Source organism: Podarcis raffonei, chromosome 13, assembly GCF_027172205.1.
Source record: "Podarcis raffonei isolate rPodRaf1 chromosome 13, rPodRaf1.pri, whole genome shotgun sequence".
NCBI lineage: Eukaryota > Metazoa > Chordata > Lepidosauria > Squamata > Lacertidae > Podarcis > Podarcis raffonei.
The window spans coordinates 46,766,306-46,779,484 of NC_070614.1; the positions used below are offsets into that span (position 1 = coordinate 46,766,306).

The 13,179-nt window shown below is 42.7% G+C and overlaps 1 protein-coding gene across 1 annotated transcript; it reads left to right on the plus strand.

Annotated features, from left to right (window-relative positions):
• Positions 1 to 357: 357 nt before the first annotated feature.
• LOC128399126 (immunoglobulin gamma-1 heavy chain-like) lies at positions 358 to 11,558 on the plus strand. Its single transcript, XM_053360385.1, has 5 exons — positions 358 to 413; positions 1,123 to 1,301; positions 9,183 to 9,490; positions 11,062 to 11,143; positions 11,233 to 11,558. The coding sequence occupies exons 1-5, from the start codon at positions 358 to 360 to the stop codon at positions 11,556 to 11,558; spliced, it is 951 nt and encodes a 316-aa protein (XP_053216360.1).
• The last annotated feature ends 1,621 nt before the right edge of the window (positions 11,559 to 13,179 follow it).

Genomic DNA, 13,179 nt, shown 5'->3' on the forward strand with positions numbered 1-13,179 from the left:
TCAGTTTCCTTTGCTTTGTAAAAATAAATAAATCATTTTTTAATATTATTATTCAACAAATGCTGCTAATCAGTGTGTTGCATACAGTAAAGCTACCAAAAGGACAACGGTGCAACCCTGCAAATGTTTACATTTCCTTAGGCACTGCTACTAAAATTCTCCTGGTTTTCTAGATCTGCAAATGGCGAGGGCTAGTATTTCTTTTGAAAGGCCTCATCATAGTGAAGGGCCATTAGGATACCCCACCCCAACAGCCTTTTTGAGAAAGAGAAGGTCCACAAGGATAACAGGGATCAGGAGGCCTCTCAAACAGAGGGAGAGGCACAGAGGCCTCTCTAAGAAAGGGAGAGGCCAAGTATGCATGGTAGAGATAAGGAAGACCCAAAGGAAGGTCAGAGACCACCGTTGCTATGGTAAGGGGCGATTCATGCTCGAGTATAATCAGGATATGCCCATATAAGGAAACAGTAACTTACGATTTCCCAGAAATCAGGTGTTTTACAAGAAATCAGTTGGTATTGTTGGATCAAGTGTATAAAAGGCTGGTGCACCTAGGACCATGCATGCAGATTGCGAGCTTATTGCGCTGCACCTTTGCAATACATATGTATTTTAAATAAAACCTGTTGTACCCTGCCTGGTCGTTTGCGTCTTTGTGTGACTCAGTGCTCCAGGAACCCAAAAGGTAGAAAGGGAAGAAGGCCCTTCAATAGCGGCTTTCAGTTTCCTTGATTTGTTAGCAATCATTTTTTTTTTAATTCAACTAATGCAGCAAATCAAGATGTTGCATATAGTAAAGCTACCAAAAGGACAAAGGTGCAACCCAGCAAATGTTTACAGTCACATATCACATGTGAAAAGACAGTTTCCTTTGTGGATATGTTATACCAGTCGTGGATTCTGGAATGTGGTTTTGTAAGTGGAATCAAGGTAAAATGAGTATCATTCTGCAAGCCATTCCATACCTCGTCTATATTGTGAGCTCCCTGCAATCTGCAAGGTGCTGTTTCCCCTCTCCCAATCTTCACTGTCTTTAAATGGGCCTTTGAAATGGCAGGGAGATGTGGGTCTGCCTTTCTTGGCATGATAACCACACCTACTGCTTACTAATTACAATAACAGCACTGATGGCCCCATGCAAATTACATCCTGGGGGACCTTCATTAAAAAGAAGTCCTCTGCAGACAATGCAGAATTCAAGGTCCTTCATATAAGTCAGGTCTTCTTCAGGTCCTGGGAAATGATGCCATTGATCATGGAACTGCAACGCTTCATGATTTTCCTGATGTTCTTCCCAGCATGTAAGTGTGAAATCCTTTCCCCACACCTGTAGACAATCCACTGCTTTGCTGTGTCATTCCATGTCATTCCATGTTTCGTTTTGTCTCCTCATATACAGACATTTCCTCACAGATTACCCTTACTGAATCTGGAGGTGGCGTGAAAAGACCAGGAGAGACATTGCGACTGACCTGTACGGTGTCTGGTTTTTCTTTAACAAGTGATGCAGTTCCATGGTCCCGTCAGTCAGCAGGAAAGGGACTGGAGTGGGCTGGAGTTATTTGGAGTGGTGGAAGCACTAACTATAACAGTGCCCTCCAAAACCGGATCACCATCACTAGAGACACCTCAAAAAACCAGGTGTTCCTGCAACTGACTAGCCTGAAGCCTGAAGACTCTGCCATGTATTACTGTTCACGATATACACTGTGAGCAAAATGTTCTCAGAGGCAGTACAAAAACTCAGCTTCCTGAAAGCAAGATATAAGTCAATCATGGGTTTGTGGGCAGAAGCTGTGAGCAAGGCCATATTTCATCCTGTGTTTTCCCACAACCACAAAAGTACAATATAATGCCCCACACCAATTGTTCCTTAACAGAATCAATTCTCTACAAATGTTGAAGTTCAAACATACATTCGTCAGCATGACTCTTCAGCCACCTGCTCAATATACCTTTGGGATTCATTTCTCTCCAAACATGTGACTGTTGCACATAGACATTACATTCTCTTCTGGCTATTATTGTACTATAAATCCGTCTGAACAGCCTCCTAATATGTTAAACACAGATAAAAATTTGCTGTTGGTGGTGCTGACACTCCATGATGCTGGCAGTAGAGAAAACCGAGAGAGAAATCTAATTCTGCCCAAGGAAGCTGTCTAGGATATCCGTTTTAGATGGAGGTGATATTTCTTGTGGATGAAAAAGACAACCGTTGAAAAAAACTTGTTCCTTTATATATTTCCCTGAATGCTTCCATTGCATTCCCACATTTATATGCATTTTTTAAAAGAAAACTTAAAAATAAATCATATTTCTTTTTATTGTGTTGTGTGTGTGTGTATTCAACCTTTGTCTTAAAATATGTATGCTTTTACATTGTTAAACTTCTGAAACAGATGGAATTTTTTGCGCAGCAAATATGTGAAATGCACATTCACCAGAAGTTGCTGATTAAAGAATTATTTCCACAGGCACTGCAACTTAAGATTTTGCTACTGATTTCCCCCTGGTATTCGAGATCTGCAAATGGCGAGGGCTAGTGTTTCTTTTGAAAACCCTCATCATAGCTGCTTTCAGTTTCTTTGCTGTGTAAGAAATCTTTATTATTATTATTATTCACGAATGCAGCTAATCAAGGTGTTGCATACAGTAAATTTACTAAAAGGACAAAGGTGCAACCCAGCAAATGTTTACTGTCACTTATCACATGTGAAAAGATATTTTCCTTTGTGAGTATGTTACACCAGTCTTTAATTTTGGAATGTGGTTTTGTAAATGGAATCAAAGGAAATGAGTATCATTCTGGAAGCCATTCCATACTGCATCTATATTGCCTGCTCCCTGCAATTGCAAGGTGCTGTTTCCCCTCCCCCAATTTTCTCTGTTCTTAAATGGGCCTTTGTCCTGTATACCTGAAGGAGCGTCCCTACCCCATCGTTCAGCCCGGATACTGATATCCAGCGCCAAGGGCCTTCTGGCGGTTTCCTCATTGCGAGTAGTGAGGTTACAGGGAACCAGACAGAGGGCATTCTCCGTAGGGGCGCCTGCCCTGTGGAACACCCTCCCTTCAGATATGAAGGAAATAAGCAGCTGTCCAATCTTTAAAAGACATCTGAAAAAAGCTCTGTTTAGGGAAGTTTTTAATATTTAATGCTGTATTGTTTTTAATCACTCTATTGGGAGCCCCTAATCCAGTAGTGATGTATGGAAGTGAAAGTTGGACCATAAAGAAGGCTGATCGCCGAAGAATTGATGCTTTTGAATTATGGTGCTGGAGGAGACTCTTGAGAGTCCCATGGACTGCAAGAAGAACAAACCTATCCATTCTTAAGGAAATCAGCCCTGAGTGCTCACTGGAAGGACAGATTCTGAAGCTGAGGCTCCAATACTTAGGCCACCTCATGAGAAGAGCAGACTCCCTGGAAAAGACCCTGATGTTGGGAAAGATGGGGGGCACAAGGAGAAGGGGACGACAGAGGACGAGATGGTTGGACAGTGTTCTCGAAGCTACCAGCATGAGTTTGACCAAACAGCGGGAGGCAGTGGAAGACAGAAGTGCCTGGTGTGCTCTGGTCCACGGGATCACGAAGAGTCAGACACAACTAAACGACTAAACTGTTAGGATATTTCTGTTCCACCTTAAAAGGGAGCAGGCTTTGTGAGTCACAGAGTCTGCATATTTCCTGTTCACAGGAAGTTTATGTTTTGTATGTGCTTTCGTTTTCTCTCTGTGCCTGAGACATCGAAGCAGGCAGTCATGTTTTTTTCTTTGTTCTGACCAACACTGAATAAACTTGTAAATATGCTCTCCTGAGTGCATCTTTCGTTGTGCGAACTCTGCTGATAGAGCGTGCACGAGCTCTGGAATGTGGAAAGTTATTTCCAAGGCTTCGTGTCGCTAATTGACAGATACTGTATCTACGGGAGATCGATGATCGTCCGGAGGCGGCTTGGGGGCCATGATGGCTTTTGTCTCCCTGGCAGCATCCCAACATAAACAACAACAACATTGGGAGCCCCTCAGAGTAGATGGGGAAACTCAGCCAGATGGGTGGGGTATAAATCAATTATTATTATTTGTAGTAGTAGTAGTAGCAGTAGTAGTAGTAGTAGTAATTGCAGGGAGATATGGGGCTGCTGTTCTTCGCATGGTAACCCCACCTACAGGATGTGTGCCTCTGCTTGCCACTTATAATAATAGCACTGATGGCCCCATGCAAATTACATCCTGGGGGCCTTCATTAAAAAGAGGTCCTCTGCAGACAATGCAGAATTCAAGGTCCTTCATATAAGTCAGGTCTTTTTCAGGTCCTAGGAGATGATGCCATTGAACATGGAATTGCAACCCTTGATGATTTTCCTTATGTTCCTCCCAGCATGTAAGTGAAAAATACTCTCCTCACTCTTGTAGACAATCCATTGCTTTGCTGTGTCATTCCATTCCATTTCATGTTTCATTTTGTCTCTCCAAATACAGACATTTCCTCACAGATCACTATTACTGAGTCTGGAGGTGGCGTGAAAAGACCAGGAGACACATTGCGACTGACCTGTGCGGTGTCTGGATTTTCTGTAACAAGCTATGCAGTACACTGGAGCCGTCAGCCTTCAGGAAAGGGACTGGAGTGGGCTGGAGTTATTTCGAGTAATGGAGGCACTAACTATAACCGTGCCCTCCAAAACAGGATCACCTTCTCAAGAGACACCTCAAAAAACCAGGTGTTCCTGCAATTGACTAGCCTGAAGCCTGAAGACTCTGCCATGTATTACTGTTTAAGGCACACAGTGAGCAAAATGTTCTCGGAGGCAGTACAAGAACTCTGTTTCCTGAAAGCAATATATAAGTCAATCATGTGTTTGTGGGCAGCAGCTGGAAGCAAGGCCATATTTCACCCTGTGTTTTTCCTCAACCAAAAAAGCATAATGTGATGCCACACACCAATTGTTCCATTATAGAATCAATTCTCTAAAGATATAGAACTTCAAACATAGACTGGTCAGCACGACTCTTCAAAGTGTTTTCAAACTATGTCAAGAGTGAATAGGAATCACAGCTAGAGCTAATCTTGGCTGTCTGCTCAATATACCTTTGGGATTAATTTCTCTCCAAACATGCGACAGTTGCACAAAAACATTACGGTACATTCTCAGCTGGATATTACTGTGCTATAAAGTCATGTGAGCAGCCTCCTACGATGTAAACACAGAGAAAAAAATCTGTTGGTGGTGCTCACGCTCCATGACAATGGGCAATACAGTCCAAAGGCCTAATACCACCTGCAAGGGATAGTAGAGAGAGAAATGTAATTTTGCCACAAAAAGAAACTGTCTAGGATATCCCTTTTAGATGGAGCTGACATTTTTAATGCATGAAGAAGACAACCTTTAAAATAGCCTTATTTCTTTATATATTTTCCTGAATGCTTCCATTTCATTCCCACATTTGTATGATTATGTTTACAAAAAAAGTTTAAAATAAATTATATTTATTTTCTTTTTGTTTGTGTTTCTGTGTATTCAAACTCAAAATATGTATTTAAATGTATATTATTACACATTTAAACAGCGGAAGCAGATGGAATTATTGCATAGCAAATTTGTGAAATGCACATTAACCTAAAGTTGCTGATTAAAGATTGATTTCCTCAGGCACTGCTGCTTAAGTTCTCCTGCTTTTCTAGATCTGCAAATAGTAAGGGTTAGTATTTCTTTTTAAAGGAAGGTCTCATCATAGCTGATTTCAATTTCCTTTGTTGTTTTTTTATTATTCAACTAATGCAGCTGATCAAAGTGTTGCATACAGCAACGCTACCGATGGGACAAATGTGCAACACGATAAATGCTTACAGTCACATATCACATATGAAAAGAGAGTTTCCTTTGTGGATATGTTATACCAGTCTTTAATTTTGGAATGTGGTTTTGTTAATGGAATCAAAGGAAATGAGTATCATTCTGCAAGCATAGACTGGTCAGCACTACTCTTCAAAGGGTTTTCAAACTATGTCAAGAGTGAAAATGTCCTAATCTTTTGTTTTGATTTGATTTACCAAAGTACATTCCAACTCTGTACCACCACCTCAAGTACACAAATTTGCTGATGGATGGGGAAAATAGACATGTTAGCCACAGATTTCTCTGGGTCAGATAGCAACATCTCCAATGCACTGGATCAGGTCCCTAATCAGATAAGGTGGGCATCACTACACTAGTACCTGGACATTTTGCTGAACAACTTTATTTCCCGCGGAGCTAAAGATTAATACACAGCAAGATCTGACTCTGGGGCATATGCTGGCTGTGGGTCCAGAATGTACCTGCCTCTCAGCACCAAGGCCTGCATGCTTCCCCCCCTAAATACATCTATGGATGGATTTTGGAGAATGTTAAGAAGAAAAGGCATTCAACCACCCTGCTGCTGTGCCAAAGACTCTCAGGAACTCTCAGGAACTAAAATGGGATGCCCAGATGAATGCTACTGCCTTCTACATGGTTGTGGTATTGCGTATTGCTCCTAACTTGCAACATGCTTTCTCTCTGCCTTTAAAGGGGCCTAACATGCAGGGATTAATTTCAGCATGGGTGTAGAATATTTTCGCCTCCAGAAGTTACAGCTGATTTCCTTCCCATTCCGTTGCTGACTGAACTGTTGATCTTGGAAGGCAATGGAGTGGATGAGGAGCAGCAGTTTTGAAAGTGATACATTTCATTTGCTGCTGCTCTCATCTTTTATTGGCAGCAGTATCTGCTTTGTTGTTATTAGGTAGAAATAGGGTGGGGAAATAAGATTGCTGTTCTTTTGGTGGAAGCACCTGGTTTTTTGTGTTCTCCCTGCAATCTGCAAGGTGCTGCTTTCCCTCTCCCAATCTTCTCTGTTGTTAAATGGGCCTTTGAAATTGGAGGGAGATGTGGGGCTGCTGTTCTTGTCATGATAACCACACCTCCTGCATGTGTGCCTCTGCTTGCCACTTATAATAACAGCACTGATGGCCCCATGCAAATCAGGTCCTGGGGGGCCTTCATTAAAAAGAAGTCCTCTGCAGAGGATGCAGAATTCAAGGTCCTTCATGTAACTCAGGTCTTCTTCAGGTCCTGGGAGATGATGCCATTTATCATGGAAATGCAATCCTTGATGATTTTCCTGATGTTCTTCCCAGCATGTAAGAGAAAAATCCTCTCCCCGCTCCTGTAGACAATACACAACTTTGCTGTGTCATTCCATTCCATTTCATGTTTCATTTTATCTCTCCATATACAGACATTTCCTCACAGATTACCCTTACTGAGTCTGGAGGTGGCATGAAAAGACCAGGAGACACATTGCGACTTACCTGTATGGTGTCTGGGTTTTCTTTAACAAGTGATGGAGTACACTGGATCCGTGAGCCTCCAGGAAAGTTATTATTTTGGGTTGGAGGTATCTGGAGTGGTGGAAGCACTTACTATAGCAGTGCCCTCCAAAACCGGATCACCATCACTAGAGACATCTCAAAAAACCAGGTCTTCCTGCAACTGACTAGCCTGAAACCTGAAGACTCTGCCATGTATTCCTGTTCAAGGACCACAGTGAGCAAAACGTTTTCAAAAACTCTGTTTCCTGAAAGCAAGATATTATTCAATCTTTGGTTTGTGGGCTGCAGCTGGAAGCAAGGCCATATTTCACCCTGTGTTTCCCCTTAACCACAAAAGCACAATATGATGCCACACACCGTTTGTTCGAAAACAGAAACAATTTTCTACAAATGTTGAACTTCAAACACAGAATGGTCAGCACAACTCTTCAAAGTGTTTTCAAACTATGTCAACAGTGGAAAGTAATCAGAGCTAGAGCTAATCTTGGCCAACTGATCAATATACCTTTGGGATTCATTTCTCTCCAAACATGTGACTGTTGCACAAAGACATTATATTCTCAGCTGGCTATTACTATGCGATAAACTCATCTGAACAGCCTCCTAATATGTACACACAGATAAAAATTTGCTGTTGGTGGTGCTCACACTCCATGATGTTGGCAGTAGAGAAAACCGAGAGAGAAATCTAATTCTGCCACAGGAAGAAGCTGTCTAGGATATCCCGTTTAGATGGGGGTGATATTTCTTCTGGATGAAAAATACAACCGTTGAAAAAAACTTGTTTCTTTATATATTTTCCTGAAAGCTTCCATTTCATTCCCACATTTATATGCATTTTTAAAGAAAACTTAAAAATAAATTATATCTCTTTTATTGTATTGTGTGTGTGTATATATTCTACCTTTGTCTTAAAATATGTATGCTTTTACATATTTAAACCACTGAAACAGATGGAATTTGTTGCAGAGCAAATATGTCAAATGCACAGTAACCAAAAGTTACTGATTAAAGAATGATTTCCACAGGCACTGCAACTTAAGTTTTGGTTACAAATGTTCTCCTGATTTTCGAGATATGCAAATGGTGAGAGCTAGTATTTATTTTCAAAAGCCTCATCATAGCTGCTTTTAGTTTCCTTTGCTTTGTAAGAAATCATTTTTTTTAATTATTATTAATCAACTAATGTAGCTAATCAAGGTGTTGCATACAGTAAAGCTACCAAAAGGACAAAATGCAACCCAGCAAATGTTTACAGTTACATATCACATGTGAAAGAACAGTTTTCTTTGCTCATGATATGTCTTTAATTTTGGAATATGGTTTTGTTAATGGAATCAAAGGAAATGAGTATCATTCTGCAAGACTTTCCATATTGCATTTATATTGTGTACTCCATGAAATCTGCAAAGTGCTGCTTCCCCTCTCCCAATCTTCTCTGTCTTTAAATTGGCCTTTGAAATTGGAGGGTGATATGGGGCTGCTGTTCTTGTCATGATAACCACACCTCCTACATGTGTGCCTCTGCTTGCCACTTATAATAACAGCACTGATGGCCCCATGCAAATCAGGTCCTGGGGGGCCTTCATTAAAAAGAAGTCCTGTGCAAAGGATGCAGAATTCAAGGGCCTTCATATAATTCAGGTCTTCTTCAGGTCCTGGGAGATGATGCCATTGAACATGGAACTGCAACCCCTGATGATTTTCCTGATGTTCTTCCCAGCATGTAAGAGAAAAATCCTCTCCCCACTCTTGTAGACAATCCATTGCTTTGCTGTGTCATTCCATTCCATTTCATGTTTCATTTTGTCTCTCCATATACAGACATTTCCTCACAGATTACCCTTACTGAGTCTGGAGGTGGCGTGAAAAGACCAGGAGACACATTGCGACTGACCTGTGCGGTGTCTGGATTTTCTTTAACAAGCTATGGAGTACACTGGAGCCGTCAGCCACTTGGAAAGGGACTGGAGTGGGCTGGAGTTATCTGGAGTGGTGGAAGCACTAACTATAACAGTGCCCTCCAAAACCGGATCACCATCACAAGAGACACCTCAAAAAACCAGGTTTTCATGCAACTGACTGGCCTGAAGCCTGAAGACTCTGCCATGTATTACTGTTCAAGGGACACAGTGAGCAAAGCATTCTCAGAGGCAGTACAAAAACTCTGCTTCCTGAAAGCAAGATAAAAGTCAATCATGGGTTTGTGGGTAGCAGCTGGAAGCAAGGCCATGTTTCATCCTGTCTTTCCCCTCAACCACAAAACATAATATGATGTGGCACAAATAGTTATTTAACAGAATTAATTCTCTACAAATGTTGAACTTCAAACATAGACTGGTCAGCACGACTTTTTAAATGGTTTTCAAACTATGTCAAGAGCGAAAAGGAATGACCCCTAGGTCCTAATCTTTTGTTTTATTTTGTTTAACCAAACTACATGTTACTCTGTAAAGTGGTACCTTGGCTTACAAACACCTCGGGTTACAAACACTTTGGGTTGCAGACTCCGCTAACCCGGAAGTAGTACCTCAGGTTAAGAACTTTACCTCAGGATGAGAACAGAAATTGCGTGCAAGCAGCACGTTGGCAGTGGGAGGACCCATTAGCTTAAGTGGTACCTCAAGTTAAGAACGGTTTCAGGTTAAGAACAGACCTTGGGGACGTATTAAGTTCATAACCAGAGGTAGAACTGTACCACCACCTCAAGCACACAAATTTGGATGGGGCAAATAGACACGTTAGGTCAGTCGCAGATTTCTCCGGGTCAGATTGCAACATCTCCAATGAACTGGATCAGGTCCCTAATCAGATAAGGGGGGCATTGCATGGCGAGACCCTCAAGCCGCCCCCCCCCATTAGGATAAATAAATTCACACAGACACGGATATTTTGTTTAAGGTTTTGGGGCAAAAATTTGGCCACAACTTTATTGATTACAGGAATGAGAGCGGTATTGGCTTAGGAATTGGCAAGACTGTATCTGATTCCTGTCCCCTTTGCAGGAAATCTGTAAGGGTAAACCACCCAAAGGGAAATTGCTTCGGGGGAACCTGCCTGCATCTCCCCTGGTGTTCCCAGAGGCCTGGCACGGCGCTCACCCTTCAAGTGGACTTCGGAAAGGAACCAGGCCCCGGCTTCCTTTAACGGAATACCCTTGAAACTGGAGGAGCAGGCAATGGTCGACCTCACCTCCCCCATTCACAATAAGCCAATGCCTAATCGCCAAACCTTACAAAGTTATCACTATTGATAAGAGGTAGGCAAAAACCAAGTGGCCCATGCCAATTTGCCAATTTTTCAGTTTCCAGTCACATATCACGTAGGAAAAGACAGATTCCTTTGTGGATATGTTATACCAGTCTGTGATTTTGGAATGTGGTTTTGTAAATGGAATCAAGGTAAATGAGTATGATTCTGGAAGCCATTCCATAATGCTTCTATATTGTGCGCTCCATGAAATCTGCAAGGTGCTGCTTTGCCTCTCCCAATATTCTCTGTCTATAAACGGGCCTTTGAAATTGGAGGGAGATGTGGGGCTGCTGTTCTTGGCATGATAACCACACCTGCTGCATGTCTGTCTCTGGTTGCCGCTTATAATAACAGCACTGATGGTCCCATGCAAATTACATCCTGGGGGGCCTTCATTAAAAAGAAGTCCTCTGCAGACAATGCAGAATTCAAGGTCCTTCATATGATTCAGTTCTTCTTCAGGGCCTGGGAGATGATGCCATTGAACATGGAACTGCAACCCTTGATGATTTTCCTAATGTTATTCCCAGCATGTAAGAGACAAATCCTCTCCCCACTCTTCCATTGCTTTGCTGTGTCATTCCATGTCATTCCATGTTTCATTTTGTCTCTTCATATACAGACATTTCCTCACAGATTACCCTTACTGAGTCTGGAGGTGGCGTGAAAAGACCAGGAGAGACATTGCAACTGACCTGTACAGTGTCTGGGTTTTCTTTAACAAGCTATGAAGTACACTGGACTCGTCAGCCACTAGGAAAGGGACTGCAGTGGGCTGGAGTTATCTGGAATGATGGAAGCACTAACTATAACAGTGGCCTCCAAAACCGGATCACCATCACAAGAGACACCTCAAAAAACCAGGTGTTCCTGCGACTAACTAGCCTGAAGCCTGAAGATTCTGCAATGTATTACTGTTCAAGGGACACAGTGAGCAAAATGTTCTAAGGGGCAATACAAAAACTCAGCTTCCTGAAAACAAAATACAAGTCATTCATATGTTTGCTTGCAGCAGCAGGGTGCAATGCCGTCTATAATCTGCTCTGTCAAAAGCAAATACATGATGTTATTCCAGGCAGCATTGCGTGTTGAGGTCCCCAGTCCACCCCCCAAAATAACTCACAACGGACACGTAATTTTTTGTTTAAGATTTTTGGCATGATTTTGGCCACAACTTTATTAAAATACAAACTGTGAGTGGTTGTTTAGGCATTGGTTAAGACTATCTGTCCCCCCGCCTGGGGACAGAACTGACTTCCGGGCACCACCGAAAGACAGTGCGGGGGAAAGCAAGTCGGGGAAGAATTGGAGCTGAGACACAGACCCTCAACTCTCACCCGCCTGCTCCCCGAAGGCTTGCCGGCCCTAGTCCCATTCCAGGGATTGGACGAAAAGATGGCAAGCCCCAGGATTCCTTTAACGGAATTCCCTTTCCGCAGCAACCATGGAGGGGCAGGCCCAGCCTATCCTAACCCCTCCTCCACCAGATTTATAACCAATGCCTAACCACAACCTTACAAGTTGTGACGATTTGCTACGCAGTAGGCAAAAACCACCCAGCCAGCCAATTTGCCAGGTGGAAAAATTCCTACCAGGCCCCTGCTCAAAGGCAGACGACCCCATGACAGGCATAGCAAGGTCAACGCAACAACCCCTTATTCTAGGGCGGGTGGGTGGGTGATCCGTTGCACGCAGCAAAAGAGAAAGTAGAAGGCTGCATGCAGAGTATTTAAACCTTTTACCCCTCCCACCAAAATTGCAACGTAACTTTTCCCCCAGCAACTCGGCAATCCAATCAATGCCCCCTGGCCATCTTGGAGAACTTACCCAGCAACAAAGGGGGTGGCTCAGTAGACCCCACCGCAACACGTGCTCTCCCTGAAGGAGAACACGCTTTCTGTGCTCAACAGATGTCTTTGTTTACAAATGTTGAACTGCAAAAATAGAATTGCCAGCACATCTCTTCCATGTGTTTTCAAAATCCATCTGTTAAAGAGTTACAACTGCTGCTACTTAGTAAAGAAAAATGTCAATGTCAATAATGTCAAATCCTTTCCTGTCTGGGATTGGCAAGACACTGACGAATGTGCACCAGGGGTCGGGGGGTCTGATTCAGGAAAGGAGGGCAGTAGTTTGTGGGGACCTGTACCAGCCAGAAGGAAAAGGTCTTAGGCAGGGGAAGCTTCAGTGCTTTAAGATGGAGCACAGGATTGGTTGGAAGAAGAAGGGGAAGGGGAGGTCAGGAAAGTGAAGGGCCAGGTGGCAGAAACATAATGTGGGGAGGGGGGAGGGGTCCATTGCCTTGGGCCACACATTCGTGGCAGAGTTCCCTGTTCTGCTCTGCCTAGCTCCAGCAGCGAAAGTGAATCTGAAAAGCGAAGAGCACCAATATTTTAATGGTTACGATTCTGCGGATCCCATTCAAAACTTACCAAATGTTAGGTCTCGTTTATGCTTAGGGAAGAGGGAAGGTTTGGAACTCACTTTAAAGGGCATATTTTAAATGTCTAACAGCTTATATTTACATACTTTGCTTTATGTTTTGTGACTCTAAATCTTTGTTGGTGTA

Excerpts from the sequence above, each read along its gene's own strand:
- LOC128399126 (XM_053360385.1), top strand. The coding sequence starts at position 358 with ATGCATGGTAGAGATAAGGAAGACCCAAAGGAAGGTCAGAGACCACCG. Across the intron at positions 1,302-9,182 it reads CCTGATGTTCTTCCCAGCAT|ACATTTCCTCACAGATTACC; the intron begins GTAAGTGTGAAA and ends CTCCATATACAG. Across the intron at positions 11,144-11,232 it reads CCTAATGTTATTCCCAGCAT|ACATTTCCTCACAGATTACC; the intron begins GTAAGAGACAAA and ends CTTCATATACAG.